The 16,021-nt window shown below is 32.7% G+C and overlaps 2 protein-coding genes across 2 annotated transcripts; one reads left to right on the forward strand and one right to left on the reverse strand.

The window, feature by feature from the left end:
• Positions 1-208: 208 nt before the first annotated feature.
• Positions 209-568, reverse strand: LOC148614350 (uncharacterized). Its single transcript, XM_088590445.1, has one exon. The coding sequence runs from the start codon at positions 566-568 to the stop codon at positions 209-211; it is 360 nt and encodes a 119-aa protein (XP_088446571.1).
• Positions 569-2,857: 2,289 nt separating this feature from the next.
• LOC148614351 (uncharacterized) lies at positions 2,858-4,429 on the forward strand. Its single transcript, XM_088590447.1, has one exon. It carries the CDS (start codon positions 2,858-2,860, stop codon positions 4,427-4,429), a length of 1,572 nt encoding a protein of 523 aa, XP_088446573.1.
• Positions 4,430-16,021: the final 11,592 nt, after the last annotated feature.

The raw sequence follows: 16,021 nt of genomic DNA on the forward strand, positions 1-16,021 counted from the left end.
TATTAAGGAGGTCCTGATTACTGATCTTAAGAGGCCAACATATTTTTAGGATCCTCCTCAGACTCCTGGTGTGAAAGGTTGAGAGTTTGTGTTGGTCTAACTCTGTTATCCTCCAGCACTCTGACCCATAAAGCAGGATAGGAAAGACGCAACTGTTATACAATTTTAGTTTGGTGCGGATAGTGTATTGTCCTGATCTCCAGACAGGTTACAAGCTATTAAATGCTCCTCTTGCTTTTGAGAGTCTAAGGTGGATGTCGCTCTCCGCACCTCCATCAGTTGTAACTATACTACCGAGGTATGTGAATTTGTTGGTAAAAGGTAGACATTGTTCATGCAGTTTGATAGGTGTTGGTGTGTTTACATTCAACATCATAACCTCGGTTTTCTTTTTGTTGATGTTTAGCCCAATTTGTCCTGCAAAATTCTGAAGTTTCTTGGTCTTTTCTTGTATGTGTTGGTGGGTGTGAGAAATCAAAGCTATGTCATCGGCAAAGTCTAGATCTTCCAAGATGGAGAAGGCATTCCATCTGATGCCTCTTGGTGTATCTTTCGTTGTTTGTCGCATCACCCAATCAATGGCTATGATGAAAAGTATAGATGACATAACACAGCCTTGACGGACTCCAGTTTTTACATTGAAATACGTGTCGCTGTTGTTTCCGACTCTGCATCTGAAGTTCGTGTAGAAACTTTTGATGACGTCCATAAGTTGTTGTGGTATTCTGTATGATCTAATTATTTTCCATAAACTTTCTCTATGTATGCTATCAAAGGTAGGATACAAGTATAATATATAAAAGTTTTTTGGTTTTTTTTTCAGTTTGATGTTTGTCTCTAATTTAAGTCATATGGGATTATAACTATTTCTATCATTCACTGAAAAAAATCATGTATCATATTTCTTTAAAATAAAACTAAAAAAGATAAAACGAAAATTATCTAAGCCCACGAAAATATAACTGCCCCCCTAAGAAACCATATTGTCACGATATAAACAAACTCGTCGAACGGGAATTTAGCTTCAATCCTCATTCGAAACCCAAAAATTTATGCCTCTATATCTAGCCTTTATAAAAATATCAGGTATCCGTAATAATTTTAGAAAAATACACTTACAACGAAAAGTTCTGAAAGGACGAACGGATACTGTTAATACCATACATATCCCGCAAAGTGGGACATAAATAGATAGTTTCCATTTTCACAGAACATATTTCTATCGAGCAGCATATCATTAGATATTAAATAGGCCTTCAAATAGTCTTTGTATTGTAATGTTATATGTTCCCGACAACAAAGTCTGATTTTGACATTATTTTCTATGTTTTATTTTTTTAAATTTTTTATTGTTGCCTTTTTTGATATGAAACAAATGAAAGGAAGTACCTAAAATTAAACTCATGTAGAATTGTATAAAAATGTGCAAAACAATTCTCGCGCATAAAGTACATATATCTGTACCTGCAAATTCGTCTTCACACTTACGCTTTTATACAAGCAGATCTGAATAAACCATGAATATTCAAGTACAAAATATAATTCCCAGGAAGTGAGTATTTCCATTCACCATCTAAAGTGTATTTTATATGAGCAACTTTTTATGAGCAACTCGGCGGGTGTTTCTAGAAAAGCAGAGGACGTTTACCTTACCGGTGCACGTAGTCCATGCTCCCAGTTTTTAGTAGAGTGCGAGTTGCTCATTTACTTATGTTACTTTGTATGTATGATTTTAGTTACTTTATGTTCTTTGTTGTGTGTGTCTGTTTTCCATGTCTGGTCTTTGTCCTTGGAGTACATTCTTTTGATTACCGCTATAACCTTGGTTCCCTTGATTACTCTTCCAATTTACAAACAAGCTAATTGATATTTAACAGGAATTACCATGTGCTTTGACCGCACTGAAAATAATTGCTTTATTTATGACAATAGAGTATAGCACTATCATTAGTCATGCCTTTGATAGCTCTGGATGGTGGAAAATGAAGATGTTATTCAATGTCGTCTGCACAGTTTTGAAGTGTATATGTTTTACTGTATGCAGTGTAGCGTCTGCACTTGTTTATAGTGTCTTGAGACGTTTCACACAGACCATATATTCTGCTTGATAAAAAACTGCAGCGGACAAGATTCGACGTGAACATAAACTATTCTTACAAGACAACGTGACTGAAAGTACAGACGTTTGCATTTTAGAGAATTAATTGCAGCAACTTGATGAAAACATGAATTTTGAGCGACTTGGACTAAGGACACAGATAGAAAAACAAGTCATCATGAACTTGTGGATCGTTACGGTGTATCCACCTGCACAATGGGAACCAATTTATTCAACGCGGTATAGTTTTCTATTCCTCTTTCGTTTCCCAAGGAATTTACTTTTTATGAGCATCTTGGTCGGTGTCTCTATAAGAGCAGTGGCGGACGCTTATCCTACCGGTGATTCTGGTCAATGCTCATAGTTTTTTAGTAGAGGGTGGTGTCCGAGTTGTTTATTTGCTTTTGTTGCCTTGTACGTGTTATTTTAATTATTTCATGTTCTTTGTTGTGTATGTGTGCAATACTAAATACTAAATTTCTAAGCTGTTTAATGCGACAACACTTTCCAACACTTTTTTAAATATAACAAATAGTTACTGTAACTGTTTCAATTTAACTCATTACTTGGTCATTTGAAATATGATGCTACCAGTAAATGACATAAAGGGTATCATTTAATATGTGTTATTAAAGATTTACACTATTGGTATTGATTTACGCAGAAAATGTTACATCGACATGATGCACTAAAAATAAACATGCACACTATTGACATTATTATATCATCCGTGTGATAAGTATATAATACATGTTCAAAATGGCGGACAGCAAAAGTAAACCATTACATTGTCGAATTCACGATCAGGAAAGTTACAAGTATTATTGTAAACAGTGTAAAGAGTGCATTTGTCTTCAGTGTATTGAGGAATTACATGAGGACCATACATTTTGTAGACTGAAAAGTGTCGAATATGACATTCGAAAAGAACTAGAAAACTTAGTTCAAGTTTCTGAAGAAGAAGAAAATGAAAATACCAGCTGTGTACAGCATTTGATAGAGGAAAAGTTAATTAACCTTGGCATGTACAAATTGGAGCTTACCAAACAAATAGAGGACGCCGCGGACAAAATAACATTGACGGTTAACGAATCAAAACAGAAATCACTATCGGTATTAGATGATATATTTGTTGAAATAACATCTACAATCAATGCTCACAAACTAAAATATGAGACATTTTGTACAAACATGACTGAAAAAGATATAACAAACATGGATCTTAACGACGTCATCGAAAATCTAATGGAAATGAAATCAATGATGTTCAAACTAAAGGATTTCCTTGCAAGAAATAAAAAACCGATATTCACCGCCAACAAACCAAATTTTTCAATCGGACAATTTGAGTGCAGGATGTCACCCACTGACCAATTGTTGATGAAAAACGAAAATGAAGCTTCTAATCTTAAGGAAATAAGGCAAACTCCTCGGCTTGATGATAATTCATCGGATATATTACAAGAAGCGTACCCAAGGATAATTTCAAGTGATACTTTAAGAAACGTTGACAAAATTGTTCCGATTTCCCAAAATGATGCTTGGATTTTAACAGGAAAACTTCTGAGAAAAATAACTTCGAACAATGTAGAAAATGCTGTTTACTGTTATTCAGTCGATGATTTCGCGCTTTTATCCGACGGAAGTGTATTAGTAACTGAAATCCGGTCAAGTGTAATTAGAAGACGATTAAATGATGGGAGAATTGTCATATTTGTCGATGTTGGAAGTCATAGTGCAAACTTCCCTTCTTGCATCTCTGTAGCCAATAAATCTGTTATTGTAGGTGTATGCATAATTTTCAAGAGGGATCTCTCTGACGAATGCAAAGTTGTAAGATTCGACACTTATAGCATAGAAGGCATACGAATCTCAAGTACTAATATGACGGAACCTGCGCATTTAATTATTGGACGTCCGTATAGAAATATATTCAGTCATAAAGTGGCGTCAGATACCATGCATTACCTTATATGTGATAAATACAGCTATGGTGAAAACCATGCAGTTGTACTGCTCAATGAAACAAATCCAAAAAAAGAAATCTCTAATTATTTCCAGGGTGTTTTCGGAGCAAATCCTTCTAAGACTTTTAAATGTGCAGGAGCTTGCGTTGATGCTGAGAATAATATTTTGGTGTCGGACTGGTACTATAAATGTGTTTACGCCCTGAATAAGGATTTAAAGTTTAAATCAGTCGTTATCAAAAATGTTGACTTCGACTTGAAATGTCCTGGTGCCGTCGCAGTCTCCGATGGTGTGATGTGGGTATCAGATGAGAAAAAAATGTATAGGTTCAAATATGACAGCAAAAGCAATAAACTAATATGAGTGATATAGTTTTGTGTCAGAATGAACCTACTTATCAGCACTTTTAGCAAACAATACAAATAGAATATCGGCAACTAATTCCAGAGCAGCATTAAAATAGGACCATTCAGACACATCAAATTCAAATACATGGTATAAACGTGAAACGGGAAACATAATTATGTTCAATTACTAATCAAAACTATAGATAAGGAACACAAGACATCACGTAAAATGAACATCAACAAAAAACGATAGTGACATTTGGTGTTCAGAACGGGTAAGCATCTCTTTTCAGTGGCACCCGTCATATCTTAAGTAATTTATACCCAGTTCGAGTAACTCCTATAGTGTGAATCCCTGACACACTTTGTAAAGGCTGAGTAAGAAAAAGGTTTCACAAATAACTGTTTTTGACAAAATTAACGATTTTTTTATACTGAAGTGGTAGAAATCATCTCAATCAGTCCAATTACATGTAGAAGATAAAAAATAACCTAAACACATAGTTTAGTAAAAGTTATACTTCATTCCAAGGGGCACCTAAACCTTTTAAATTATAAATTAAAAAGTTAACTACATGAAAAAAAATGATATTTTTATTTTATTTTACCTGAGAAGTATTTCAGAATTCATATTTCATATCTTCGCTGTAGTTCCTAAAGTTACACTAATCGAGACGTTTGTGTTTCCCACTCATCCAACCTGACGGGGAGTTTAAGCCCTTGACGACCTTGGGTACAGCATGAATGGCCCAATTTGGTGAGCTTACGATAAACGATTGCTCCGAGCGTGTATTCAAACGCACGATAACAGAACGCCCCATTGTGCTTTTAATCGCACGATAATCAAACGCTCCAAGCGTGCGTCTAAACGCACAATCATCGAACGTTCTGATAATGCGCTTAAACGCCCGAAAGACGAACAATGAAAAATAAAATGCTACCAATAAATGAAGAAAGAGAAATAGAAACTAAATTTATTCAAATAATAATAATTATAATAATAATACTTACAATATAAAAATAATAGTCGAAAGATAGATATTTATACACACACACATATATATATATACACACAACGTCTTAGAATGTGACGACTCTATTCGCTACACTGCTCCATCGGATCAAATTGATACAGGGAAGATAATGTAAACTTATAGAAGGGTCTGAAAAATTCCCAACGATGTTAGGACTGTCAAATTTGCGATGTAAATGTTTGGTCGTTCCCTCCGCGGGACTCGAACTCGTACCGCTTTGACATCTATGGCAACACCGCCTGCAGTAAGTCCAGCGCCCTAGACCACTCGGCCAGCTAGACTATATGAAAATATAGCTTTCGTTGGCCGGGTCATTCCTCCTCGTAAAAACTGTGTAAATTTGTTTATTACTGATTTCTTTGTCTATGTTTATTAGGACAATGGCCACATCGTTTCCAAAGTTATCTGACCCAATCGTTGGTTTAGACGATATTGGTGTTTTTTCACGCTAATAATCATACTGTTGTCTCAGTCCTGAATGCCTTTATCAAGTTTGCTTCCATATTTCCCATTTCATATTAGTGATTATTTTTACCAATAATTTATATTTGACTTATTTATTGAACTGGAATCATCTTGTTTTTTTAAAACTGATTATGTTTTTAAACACTTACAATCAAACTTAGGATAAAACATTTAAGACAAGAATGAACTGTTCAATTTCATTCAAAGTCTACCATTTGCCGAGTAAAGAGTAGCAGATTGCTGTGGTCCTTCTATGTATGCTTTAAATGATCAACGTATAAACTTAATACTAATGCAATTAATGAACATCCTACCACGACACTGAACTGTGACCCCCCTAGTGGTATTATTTCAATATGGATCCTGAAAATTCGAAAAATCTTCTGGAAACCCACAATTCAAGAATCGTATTCAATATAATAGCTTTAAAACCTATTTTGCAAAGTGATATACTTCTATTACGCATACCCATTTACAATCCCGATTCAACTACATTTTACATCGTTGTTTCTTAAAAAACAATCGTACACCTAGGTAGATATTCTTTATACTTTGTAAAAGATACTATTCCAAATCATCTACCACATATACAAAATAAAATATTTTCAAAATGCTGGAATTTTAGATCGACAACATATCTGTCCATTGTGGACGCATTTTTCAACAAACGGTCGGTATTCCAATTGGAACAAATTGTGCTCTTCTCCTCGCTGACCTTTTCCTTTACTCTTATGAGGTCAACTTTATAGCTGATCTATTTAAATGAAGGAACATTGTTTAGCAAGATCCTTCATTCTCAGTTTCCGCTATATAGATGACGTTTTATCGTTTAACAATTCTAGTTCCGGGGATTTTATGCATCGCATACACCACAAACATCTTCATAAAAGATACTATATACAGTGTGAAGCCAGCCTCATTTCTTTCCTTACACTTAGAGGTCGATGGTAAGGGAAATTATTAAGCAAACTATACGACAAAGGCGAGGACTTTTCATTCCTGACTGTCAACTTTCCTTCCATCTGTGGCAACATCTCTTCAGCACCTGCGTGTACAGTTTTCATATCAAAACTCATACTTTTCACCAAAGCTTGCCGTAACTACGCATATTTTTCGAATTGCGCTAGAATTCTTACAATTAGGCTTCTGAAACAGAGTTATGTTGTTATAAGATTGAAGTCATCATTACAGAACTTTCATGATCGTCAAAATAAAGTCGTGGATCGTTACGGTTTTTTCCATCTGCATCACGAAAACTGATTATTTTAACGTGTTATAGGTTTTGTTGATTTTGTGTGTGTGTGTGTGTGTGTGTGTGTGTGTGTGTGTGTGTGTGGTCTTTATCCCGGGATTACATTCTTTTGATTTCCGTTAGAAGCTTGATTTACTTGAATACTCAAAAATCCTTTGAACTACCTTTTAATATTTTCAGTATTGACCCAATATATAAACGAATTTATTGATCTGTCTGCATTTAAACGTAATGTAAATATTAATGCATACAAATACAGGTAATCAATAAATCCAAACTCAATACCAAGATATTTACAAAGTTTACCTTTAAATATCATGAACGATTTCAAGATGGCGGAGAGAAACGACACAAAGTTGCAATGTCGATTTGGTAGACACAACAGCTAGTACCAATTCTATTGTCAAGAGTGTAAAGAATGCATATGTAACCAGTGCTTGGATGAATTTCATGAGGATCATATTTTCTGTAAACTTTCAAGTGCCGAAGATGATATGAAATATGAACTTAGGCTATTGGTTGAGGAAACGGGCGATAAATTTGAAAATTTGAATTCTCTTGAGCGCGCTCTTGAAGCTAAACTGCAATCATGCCTTCATGACAAAGCAGAAACAATTCTCAAAATTGAAGAGGCAACTAATGATATCATGTGCCAAATTCTCGAATCAAGAAAAAGTACGTTACTGTTTGTAGATAGGTTGTATGAGGAAATATTGCAAAAAATCAACGCACAACTCGAAAAATGTGCAGCCATACGGAATATAGCATTAAGGATGGAAAATTCTACAGTAGATTTAAATCACATTATTGGATATTTCGTTGGCACCAAAGAAGTTGTTGCTTCGTGTGCTGACATATGCAGTAATAAAATTAAATCTGAATTTATTCCAAATGACTCAAAAATTGTCGTTGGAAAATTTGATGGTGAACTTGATGAACGCGATAATGAATTGGAAAAAAGAAGATGTTCAGGTCAAGGATCAAAGAACATTATGCAAAATAACACAGACATATCATTCAACTGCAATAGAGCAGAATGTGACAAAGAGGAGGACAATTCGTCTGATGAAGTACATGATTTGTTTCCGATGGTGATATCGAATAAACAGCTTACAAGTACGAACAAAATTGTCCCTATATCACATGATGAAGCATGGCTAATTATTGGAAAAAATTTGCGAAAGGTGAAAGAGGACAAAGTAGAAGATACCGTTTACGCTAAGAACGTTAAAGATTTTTCTGTTTCGGTGGATAGAGGTGTTTATCTGGCTAAAGAAAACGACAGTTTTGTGCGAAAACTGGTGTTAGATGACTACAGAATGGTGCCTGTTGCTGATGTTGGAGAAGTATATGGTTTATTCCCATACAACGTAAATGTACTAAAAAATGAATTAGTTGTAAATGTATGTACTAAAACAAAAGGCACGTATGATAAGACTTTCCATTGCATTTTATTTTTTACCATGGATGGAGTCATTAAACATAAGGTAAGCCTGTCGCTCTATAGAGAATACCTCTATCCTAAGTTTTCAATACATGTTGAAAAAACTGAAAGCGAAAGTCTACATTATTGTGTTTTTGAAAATTCTGATCATTTTCGTCACTCCACTATTGATTTGGTCCATTCAAATTTGAATGCAGGTAAAATAACTGAAACATTCCGAGGAGCTATTGGACAATATCCTGTTTCGCAATTTATTTGTGGTGGGGCGTGTATCGACGAACATTATAATGTTCTGGTATCTGATTTAAAGCACCAGTGTGTTTATGCCTTATGTAAAAACTTGAAATACAAAAAAATGGTGTTGCGAAACGATGAATTCCAAATCAAGTCGCCAAGGGCGATAGCTGTGCGCAATGAACTGCTATGGGTTTCAGATGTGGGGAGAATTGTAAAGTTCAAATATGACAGTAAGCAAATTGCCTTGTGCAAATAGTGTTGCCGAACGACGTGCAAGTGTTCATTCTCATATTTTTACACATATGTCGTTTGTTTTTTTTAGATATAGGCTTCATAAGTATGTATTTGTGTATCCGTCATATCTGTGCTGATTGCCAAAAGATAGGTATTTTTAAACGAATATCTATGTTGAATGCACAATATCTTAAAAACAAGATATTTCTGTCATAAAATATATAATTGTATTGAACAGATAGAGTTTCTCAATGTACATGCATAAGACTTCTTCTTTGCCACTACTTAACTATATTCACTGGAAGAATTATAGCATAGAAATCCAATATTGAAATGGTGCCAAATATTTGGTAACAATTTTATCTGCTTGCTCCGTATGACAATACAATGCTTTACATGGGCAGCTTGATTCGATTGTAAAGGTCGATCCGACCCTTGAATTGTTGAACTAATTCAAGCTTTAAGAAAGTGTAATCAAGGGAACTAAGGTTATAGCGGTAATCAAAAGAATGTAATCCAGGGACAAAGACCAGACGTGGAAAACAGACATACACAACAAAGAACATAAAGTAACTAAAATAAGAACATAAGAAAACGCCTGTTTGTGATCCAATTCAATATCTCAAATTGTTAAATGGCCCTTGTCCCCCAACTCAAACCATCCTTCCATTTTTTGGTATGGCTAATAGTAGTGCGCTTTTCTCAATGTTCAAGACAAGAAATTATTATGAATGTCGATGCCAGGTGACAACGATAAAAGCATAATGACATTTTACAGGTGGAAAATATATATGCTGTTGTTTGAAATAATAAGCGACGATCTTATCTTAAAAAAGAGACATACAAATTAAAATAAAGAAAGTGGTGATTCTGGTACCATAAACAAAATATTTAAGATTTCCAGACCACTGATTAGAACAACCTAGGCTTTATATCATGTGTATAAAATTCGAACGCACTGTAATTAAAATTCAAATGGGTTAAAACACTACTTATTTCACTTTATCAAGCACCTGAATAAATCTGAAAAAGATAACGAGTACTATTGATATGAAAATGAATAACGAGTAGTATTTTCAATTTTTGTGAAGTTTCGTGTTGACTATCAGAACACATCATTGTGCATGATAAATATGTTGCAGTCGCCTTGAGTCTATGATACAGAATTAATAACATCGAAGATTAGATTTTTTAGATATTTTTGTTTACTTAATCGGATAAAGATGATGCTTGGGGCATACCTGATTATGTTCAAACTATTTTAGTGTCATTACACAACTTGTGTGTATTTAGCAAGGAAAGTATATCTGTTGCTAATTTATAAAATGTTGAAAGCGATATTGTCAATGATTGACTATACATTGTTCACAAATTGTTCTGAGAAAATTTAGATCATATCAGATGGATCCATTTACAACAAGTATTTATTTTCTGAATGACAAAATTTGGAAGAACAGAAAAAATATCGGTATAAGAAGATATGGAATGTTGGTTTCGGGCCTTCTGTAGCAAGCTCTGTGGTGTAGGAATTTCTTTGTCGAGTCGTCCATTGAAGAGCAATGGATGACCTTCATCTAACATTTTTCATCCCATTCAGGATATTTATGTCTTTGACATATTCACCATATCCATTCGCATCATATTGTAAATGTATCCTTGTAGACATTATCTAAGTACCTCACAATTTTGAAATAAAATCACGCCATCTTTTATCATACAGTTAAATTTTGATTGACTGCCCAAAATATTTCAACAATATGTTGAAATGAACTTGTATATAATAATTCAATAGAGACATAAATATAGAAAATGGCAGAAAGCAGAGATAAAACATTTAATTGTCGATTTCATGATCAGCAAAGTAAAAATTTTTTTTTTTTAAATAATAAAGAGTGTCAGAATGTTTTTTTCCTCAGAGGAAATTCAGGATGATCACACACTTTGTTGAAGGTGATTTTCGAAGTGAACTAAAGGTGTTAGTTAAAAATTAAAAATTATAATGCAACTAGTCTATACATACAAAAAAGTTTGATTGCAATAGATGAAAATGTATGCTTCGAAGAGGCACAGTTAGGAAGAAATGGCGAAGAAGAAGAAGAAGAAGAAGAAAAAGAAGGAAGAAAAATAGATAAAGCGTCAAACAAATTGACCCTGAATATAAAACGAATTTAGACTAAAAACACTAAACCATTACATAAATATTTTAATCAAAGAAAAGCTTTTGTCCTTACATGGAAAAGGTATACAGAACAATAAAATGTAAGAATAACCAAAGTACTGGTAAATATTGAGTCAATCAATGTCATCAATGCAGTCGAAAAAAATCATGATCACAAGAACAGCTTTTAGCGAAAAAGAATCTAATAAAAATGTTTCTAAAAAAAACACTTACTTGGTAGCGATCTCGTTATAACAATATGACAATTAAAAGGTAATGAATCAGAAAAAACGAAAAATCCGACTCATAAGAAATAATCGTGTGGATACTCAAGTTTAAAACTGAGAGAGGAAAATTTGTCAGATGAACTAGGTGAAATTTTATATCATATGGTAATTACGCATTTAATTTGTAAAAAATGTAACGACAATCGTTCAGCTGAATCATATTGATCCATGGAATTAAGTCGATCAGATCTTAAAAGGATAATGTAAAATTTTCCCAAAAGCATTATATGCTTCAAATATTAAGGACTTTGAGGTTCTATCAATAGTAAGTCTACTGCTAGTGAAATCTGGTGAAAGTTCCATTCAGGAAAAACCATCGAATGGGAAAATATTCTCCATTTGTTGTCGTAGGTTACAGTCATAAGTTAGTTAGCAAATTGGTTATTGTAGGCATTGCATTTAAGGGAAATAATATAATAATACTGCAAAATGTACTTGTCTCGAACCAAAATATCCTTTCTTGAAATAGGATGACATATTTAGTTACATAACTAGTTGATATTATGATCCTACAAAATATACATATTAACAACATAAAATATAAAAATTACATAAAACAAATTAGAATTAAATGATAATACTACTAAAAATGATACAGGTGATATACATTTTAATTTATGAAAATACTGCTCTATATATTACTTTTTAATAGATTTCACAGTTGTACATTTTATTTAATTAACACTCAGCTCGTACCAGATATAATGAAAGAGCGCTTATCATATTCTGATAATATCTTTTCCTGCTCTACCTGGTCAATTTTACTCTCACTTTTTGAACATAATGTAATAATTAAAATATTCTTGAACCAATAGAGTTTGAAAAATAAAATTCTTGAGACGTATCGTCTGCATAAAATGTAGCATGTGAACATTTTAAACATTTTGGATAATCATTTACATATGGTATATAAAGTAAAGGGCCTATAGTTATATTGTTTATGCTGTGACAAAATATCATTCCAAGCAACACATTGTTTTCTATTCCAAAGATATGATTTGAAATATATATGCGGATATGAGGTTTTTCTCTAATTGACCAATTTTATAGTCCATGTTTTCCATCAGGAAACCAAAAATGTCATTAAGATGGAAAAAGGTGGCGGATGCACAATGATATCATACAATTATAAATTTGTGAAAGTTTCATTAAATTGAATTCAGCGGTTTTAAAGGAGTGCGGGATAGGAGTTCATCCCTAGTCTATCAATGACATAGTCTATGTTTCTAATTAAGGAATCCCAATAGTCATTCAAATAGAAAATAAAATGAGAGGTGTACAAAGGCATGAAGGTATACAAAGTGGTCAGCCATTACTTGTTACACAAAAAAATTAACACTACTTTGAGGTACAACAGCCAATAATTTAAACTGGTCTAACATTTGTAAAAGCTATCAATTAAAAGGTATATAATATTATGTATAACTTCCTAAGCAAAAGAAAACTTGTAATAAGACATTATCTTAATCTATTGTTAAAAAAGCAAACTTGGTTTAATAAACAATTTGAATTCGAAATTTTATGTTTTCCTAAATCGTTAAAAAGTTAAATGCATGTTTATGATTTGGAAAATGAAATGATTAAACGCTTATTAATCCAACAAAACATTGTAACCTGGTGATGAAACAAATCGAAAAGAATATAGCATCTATCTGTCGTAGCAACTTTAAAGCATTATACGTGTATATTATATGCTTTAGTTTGTCAAGGTACAGCATGGATAATTTGTGATATTAAGAAAGATAACGAATGCAGTTCTGTGCATTTTCTGTATACACAGTTTATTCCAGTGCAAAGTCAAATAAAAAAAAACAACCAATGAACCTTTTAGGAAAGTTGCTGTTTTACGAAAAGAAGAAAACTTATTCACTAAAAAACAATTGTGTTTTTGTTTTGAAGCATGGGTTAATGTTGAATAAAAACAATAATGATATTGACACTAAATGTACAATATGCCTAGAGTTCCATTCAACACACACAAATGTATCGTTTCCTAAACGTATATGTGAACATCAATAATAAATCTTTAAATTCAAGACGCGCTTTATGCTTCCATTCAGTATTTAATAACGAATAATTGACCTAACACTTGCTTATCACATGTCTTACATATACTAAAAACTAATATAACAAAACTACCTGATGTGCATGTGTTTTAATACCGTAATATCAACAACGGTATATCCTGAATGATTCAGAAACGGCGTAGAAAATTAGTGCGAATGTTCCATTTCAGTAATTTTTGTAAACAATGTAAAGAATAAATGTTTGGAAGAGTCTCGTTAAGATCACACTTTCTGTAAACTAAAGTATGCTGCGGATGATATCACACATGAACTAATGACATTGATCATGGATAAGGACGACGAATATAAAAACCTTAATTTACTTGAATGTGCTCTTGAAGCTAAATATGAAAATTGTGTTAACAATAAAGCATCAGAATTGATTCTTCAAATTAAAGATGGTACTAATAACATAATGGTAATAGTTACGGAATAAAAAAAAGCTTGTGTGACAATTGATAAGTATTACGAGGAGACATTCAGTGAAATTGGTGCTAAGCAAGGTCAAATGAGTACAAACAAAAAACACAAACAAACAAAAAAACAATTGCGGTGTTAAAGTTAGAAGTCGAGTTAAGTGAAATTCTGAAATATTTTATTGGCACGAAGGAATTATTTTATAGACACGAAGGAATTATTTTATAGACAAGAAGGAACTATTTTATAGACACGAAGACACTATTTTATAGACACGAAGGAACTATTTTATAGACACGAAGGAACTATTTTATAGACACGAAGGAATTATTTTATAGACACGAAGGAACTATTTTATAGACAAGAAGGAACTATTTTATAGACACGAAGGAACTATTTTATAGACAAGAAGGAACTATTTTATAGACACGAAGGAACTATTTTATAGACACGAAGGAATTATTTTAAAGACAAGAAGGAACTATTTTATAGACACGAAGGAATTATTTTATAGACACGAAGGAACTATTTTATAGAGAAGAAGGAACTATTTTATAGACACGAAGGAATTATTTTAAAGACACGAAGGAACTATTTTATAGACACGAAGGAACTATTTTATAGACAAGAAGGAACTATTTTATAGACAAGAAGGAACTATTTTATAGACACGAAGGAATTATTTGCTTTAATTGCTGGTATTTTTTTATGTAACACTAAACTTAACTTTATCCGAAATAAATCATTACTATTTCTGTAGAAATATTTGATAAGTTATGTGACCCGAATGATTGCGCGTCTAGTAAAGGGATAGAAATAAAGACACCCATGATGAAGAAACAAAAAGCGTCTATGAAGAAAAATTATTTCAAATTATAAAGGAAATCTTGTCAAATGAAGTGATTGATTTGTATCAATTGGTAATTCCGAACGTACAGTTAGCAAATATACGAAAACAATTCTTCCTGTATCACTATCCAACGCCTGGGAGATCATTGAAGAAGAACTACGCGTATTGAATAAGGGTAACAACACAATTACCGAACATTTATCCGATCCATAATCAAGTCAAGTCCAAAACAATCTTGGAAATTAGATATAACCACTGGAAACAGCTTATACCGCGATGTTCCTAACTTGGTACAGGTATTTCAAACGAAATGTTATGTTAAATATTGGTTTCACAGTTCCATCTTCTTTTGCGGCGTGAATTCGCTTGACAGTCGTGTGTATTGTTTACTCGACCGTGAGTAATTAATACTAGACCAAGGTCGAAGTCATTAATTGATGCTACACTCCGACATAGCACCAGCAATTTTGAATGCATTAAAGTAATCAAAATCCAAATCAAATAAATGTATTGCAATTAAACTTATATCATAAATGAATATAGTTTATGACGACATATTTAGGGAAATAATTTTATTAATTAAACAAAGATTCTTTCGAATTATGTTGTTTTAAAACGATTAATAAAAAAACTATCTTCAATTTTTTTAATGAGGGTTTTAGTACGTGAAATTTTAAAAATTGCCATCTAGTTATTCCAACATTTTTAAATAGAAATCTTAGCGTGTAGATTACACACTCTCTTGACCTTTGAAATATACAATAAAAGACGTAGATACGGTGTGCCACTCATATAATATCCTCGTTCATTCTAAAGATGAAAACATTATTTAAAAGGTATTATACATGTGTATGCATGTATGATTAGTCTTGAATAATAACGATTATAAGTTATGTTATTAATTGTATTAAATGTCACGCATTAATCTTATCTTACAGAACAGTCAGTCATATGCAATCACATAGAATAAAAGAGCAACACCCAGCCTATATAGACTTATGAGACACTATTATAAACATTTAAAAAACCAATTATCCATACCAATGATATGAAAATATAAAAAGCGTTAAAGGCGATCGATACTGTTATAAATAAAGTATATTATTATATTGATAGCAGTGTTTTATCAGATATTCCCAGTGGAATAAATTTTGGTTATTTACA

This window comes from Perna viridis, chromosome 6 (assembly GCF_037379345.1).
Source record: "Perna viridis isolate PV_CMFRI_1.1 ecotype Kerala chromosome 6, ASM3737934v1, whole genome shotgun sequence".
Taxonomy (NCBI): domain Eukaryota; kingdom Metazoa; phylum Mollusca; class Bivalvia; order Mytilida; family Mytilidae; genus Perna; species Perna viridis.

Bases quoted from the DNA above. Each gene is read 5' to 3' on its own strand.
- LOC148614350 (XM_088590445.1), bottom strand. From the start codon at position 568: ATGCGACAAACAACGAAAGATACACCAAGAGGCATCAGATGGAATGCC.
- LOC148614351 (XM_088590447.1), top strand. From the start codon at position 2,858: ATGGCGGACAGCAAAAGTAAACCATTACATTGTCGAATTCACGATCAG.